Source organism: Pundamilia nyererei, unplaced genomic scaffold (assembly GCF_000239375.1).
Source record: "Pundamilia nyererei isolate P.nyererei 1_Seehausen unplaced genomic scaffold, PunNye1.0 scaffold01031, whole genome shotgun sequence".
Classification (NCBI taxonomy): Eukaryota; Metazoa; Chordata; class Actinopteri; order Cichliformes; family Cichlidae; genus Pundamilia; species Pundamilia nyererei.
In genome coordinates, this window is record NW_005188432.1 from 38,777 (window position 1) to 42,581 (window position 3,805).

Here is a 3,805-nt window from a genome sequence, read left to right on the forward strand (position 1 = left end):
GCTTTGGGTGCCTTGAAAAGCGCTATATAAATCCAATCCATTATTATTATAATAAATATAATATAATGACCAAAGTGAGATGATGAAGGCCTTGAGGCGACTTATGTTGTGATTTGGCGCTATATAAATAAAATTGAATTGAATTGAATTGAATATAAGCTGACAGCTGATAATGGCTGATAAGGAGTGATAATGGCTGGTAACAGCCTGCAGTGACACAAAATCTACATCAAAGCTCAAAAAAACACAGTATTATCTTTTAGTATTATCTGTATTGGTTCATACATTTCACACACACAAGTAAAACCTGTTTTCATGTACACTCTTGTGCTTACACTAAACAGCAAAACAACAACAAATAAATATTTTTGTAAAAACCACAGACACATCCTGCTGTTAAGCGATATACCCACAACTGTTTAATCAAACACATTACAAAACTCTTTTCACACATATCCATCACCGAGTTCTCAGTGCAAATGATCAGTGTACCCAAAAGATCCATTACACATGTAAGTACCCACAAAATTATTATGAACTGACAGTTTGAGCAAACCTACAGTAAAGAGAGTTGAGGTTTTATCCCAGTGCTTGTAGTTTTAGAGCTACACTGTCATGTTTTTATTATAAGTGACTAAATATTAGTTCACATCTCTAAGCAGTCTTCTAAAAACTTCAGTTTGTTACTTGACTTACAGAACTAAAAATTCCCTTCTCAAGCAGTAAGTGGTAAACAATCCCCACAGAACTAAAGAAAACAGAGATTGTCATTCTGTTTGAGAACATGTCCTTTTTTTTTTTTAACAAATATAAAAGTTATCACAGTAATAAAGTCTCTTCAAGGAATAAACATGAACTAAACCATCATCTCTGCCACTCTGTACACCCAAAAAACAACCTTAAACCAAAACATTTAAATTTTATCAGGTAACAACACATGCACGGTGACTGAAGTAGTTAAAATAATATCTTACTGTCAATAAATAAAGTTTGTTTGGAGTGGATGTAAGGAGTAAAGGAGTGGATGTAAGGTGTGGTTGTCCTACAGATGCCTGCCAATAAACACTAAGATAGAAAACCTGTTTCTCTGTAAATCTGTAAAACTGGATTACAACTTTCTGATGAGACAAAGAGACGAACTGAATCTTAAACTGGAGACGCCAGCTGGTAAAAGTACATCAGCAGGAACACATCTTTGGGACAAAAAAAATTAAAGGAACATCTGCTTATAAAACATACCAACCCAGACAACAAACTGCAGGTGTGAACAGTGTTGTTGGTATCCCAAAGTCATTGTGCTGTTTCAGATTTCAATAATCTGACTGTTTATGGACTTTAGATGTACAGATATGATGCAGCTTCCTCAGATTAATCAGAACGTGACACTGCACTGCATGACTGAACATAAAGAAAACATTTGATCTTACACCCTGATTTGTTTCTGGTGTAAAGAAAACAAAGACACTCTCAGACATCGTGCAAAAACTGTCCAGCTGGAAGAAAAACAGGAGGAACTGTGACTGAAACCAGAACAATGAATATTCCTTTGTTTTGTTTGATGTTGGTAAGTAAAACTTGATGTGTCACAATGTGTCTGTGTTCTTGAACAGATGTTTCTTTGAGACTCAGAACTCTCATAACTGTTGGGTTTACAACACTAACAACATATGATTTAAGAAAACACCTCTAAAACTCAAACCTCTGACACTTTCACACAACAAGTTCTGATGTTCAGTCAGTCTCACATAAACCTGTGAGATCAAATGTCTCCTGATGTTTCTGGCTGAAGACACAAGTTCTGTCAGTCAGTCTGAGGTGGAAACCACAGTTTAAACATGCTCCTTTCGGATCAGTTGTTCACTCTCCTGCTGTTATGGCATCGAATACTGTAGCTCATCACAGCTCAGCAATCCACGTACTCTCTTTGTGAGAGGTCGATGTAGGTATCAGGAGCATTTTGGGGATATTGTGAATGACCTTTTGATGGAGGGTTTGTGCCATCGTTCTGATCAAACTGGTTCAGCTCTAAGGAATGGTTGGCCTCTTTCTGCTCCCTCTCACATGAATCAGTATCCTGGTTGTTTTTGTTGCAGAGTACTCTGCAGAGCTCAATGATGCTGACCACCAATGACACCAGTGAGACCACCAGCATGAAAATTACGAAAATGGTCTTCTCTGTGGGACGGGACAAAAAACAGTCCACCCGGTGTGGACATGGGGCCCTCTCACAGATGTAGACTGGATTCAGAGTGAAGCCATAAATGCACCACTGAAGAACCAGGAAGGCCACTTCTAACAGAAACTTGAAGAAAATACTGACTGCATAGATTTTAAACAGTTCTTTACTCATCTCATTTTCCCTGTCTTCTTCCATAATTACATAGTGTTTATTTATGAATTCTATTATCTTTAAAGATTTTTCAATAACATTTTTATCAAATTTATTATAATAAGAATTTTCTGGAATTGGCTCGCATGCTCTCTTAAGATCTATGTTTTTCTTGTTTTTCCAAACTTTCCTCCTACTATAAACACAAGTAAGGAACAGAAGTGTGGGCATTGACACAAAGACGATCTGAAGAACCCAAAGGCGCATGTGGGAGATGGGGAAGGATTTATCGTAACACACGTTCTGGCAGCCGGGCTGCTGGGTGTTACACTTGAAGGCAGACTGCTCGTCCCCCCAGGCAGATTCCACCGCAGTGCCTAGAAGCAGGATCCTGAAGATGAGGAGTGCCAGCCAGAACTTCCCCCACCTACTGGATGAGGCCTGGACCTTTTCCAGGACTCCATACAGTTTGCTCCAGTCACCCATTCAGAAGGAGTTTCAGCTGGTGGGAAAAGGGGACAAAGGTCACCTGACTGTAGGACACCAACCTTTAAATGTTTATTGTAAAGAACTAAATGCATCAAAACGACATAAAATTCTGAATTTTACAGATCCAAACTTGTGGTGTAACCTACAAACTGACGAAACACGTTTTGTCAGCAATTTTGTGTAAAATATTTCCTCAAATAACAAACTAGAAATAATGTAGTGGACATGAAGCAATGATGAGCTGGTGCTGATCTTCCTAAAGAAGAACAGGAACAAACTGAGATTCTGGGTTCATCTAGTTCTCAGCAGCAGGGAGAATATTATGCTTTGGTCCAGGAGTTGAAGCTTTATCGCAGCTGCTTTTGTCCATATTTCAGGATGTCGGTGGGAAGTTCAACTTTAGCAGAGTTGGAATCACATATGAGGAGGTAGAGAAATCATTTCAGAGAGATGAGTGAGCTGGAGTCGTGTTCAGCTGTGTTTCTGAGGTAAAATTCTCAAAAGATGAGTTTTTAGATGTTTTTTTTAAAAAGAGACGACTCAGTCTACAGATCTTAAGCTCAGTGGGAGAGAGTTTCACAGTCTGGGGGCCACAGTGGTAAAAGCTCTGTCTCCCTTAGTTCTCAGCTTTGTGTGCTGTATAACAAGTAGGCCCTGATCACATGACCTCAGGGACCTGCTAGGGACATAGGGCTGTAGAAGTCCAATGATGTAAGCTGGTGCTTGTCCATAACGAGTTCTAAAGGTCAGAACCAGAATCTTAAAATGGACTCTGAATTCAATGGGGAGCCAATGCAAATGTATTAGCAACGGTGTCACATGTGAGTACTTGGATGATTTGGATGATTCGACAAGATGGCGCGGCCACGTCCAGACGCCTTCCTGACCGCTCCGCTCCGACTATCCACTTTTCTTGTTTTTTACTTATTTTTTGCTCTGGTTTACATCCCAAAATCCTCTAGTCTTATAGTATACGACAGCGGATCA

General features: G+C 39.4%; 1 protein-coding gene across 1 annotated transcript; it reads right to left on the minus strand.

Annotated features, from left to right (window-relative positions):
- Positions 1 to 1,903: 1,903 nt before the first annotated feature.
- On the minus strand, positions 1,904 to 2,815 carry LOC102208604 (gap junction alpha-6 protein-like). Its single transcript, XM_005755145.1, has one exon. The coding sequence runs from the start codon at positions 2,813 to 2,815 to the stop codon at positions 1,904 to 1,906; it is 912 nt and encodes a 303-aa protein (XP_005755202.1).
- Between the last annotated feature and the right edge of the window lie 990 nt (positions 2,816 to 3,805).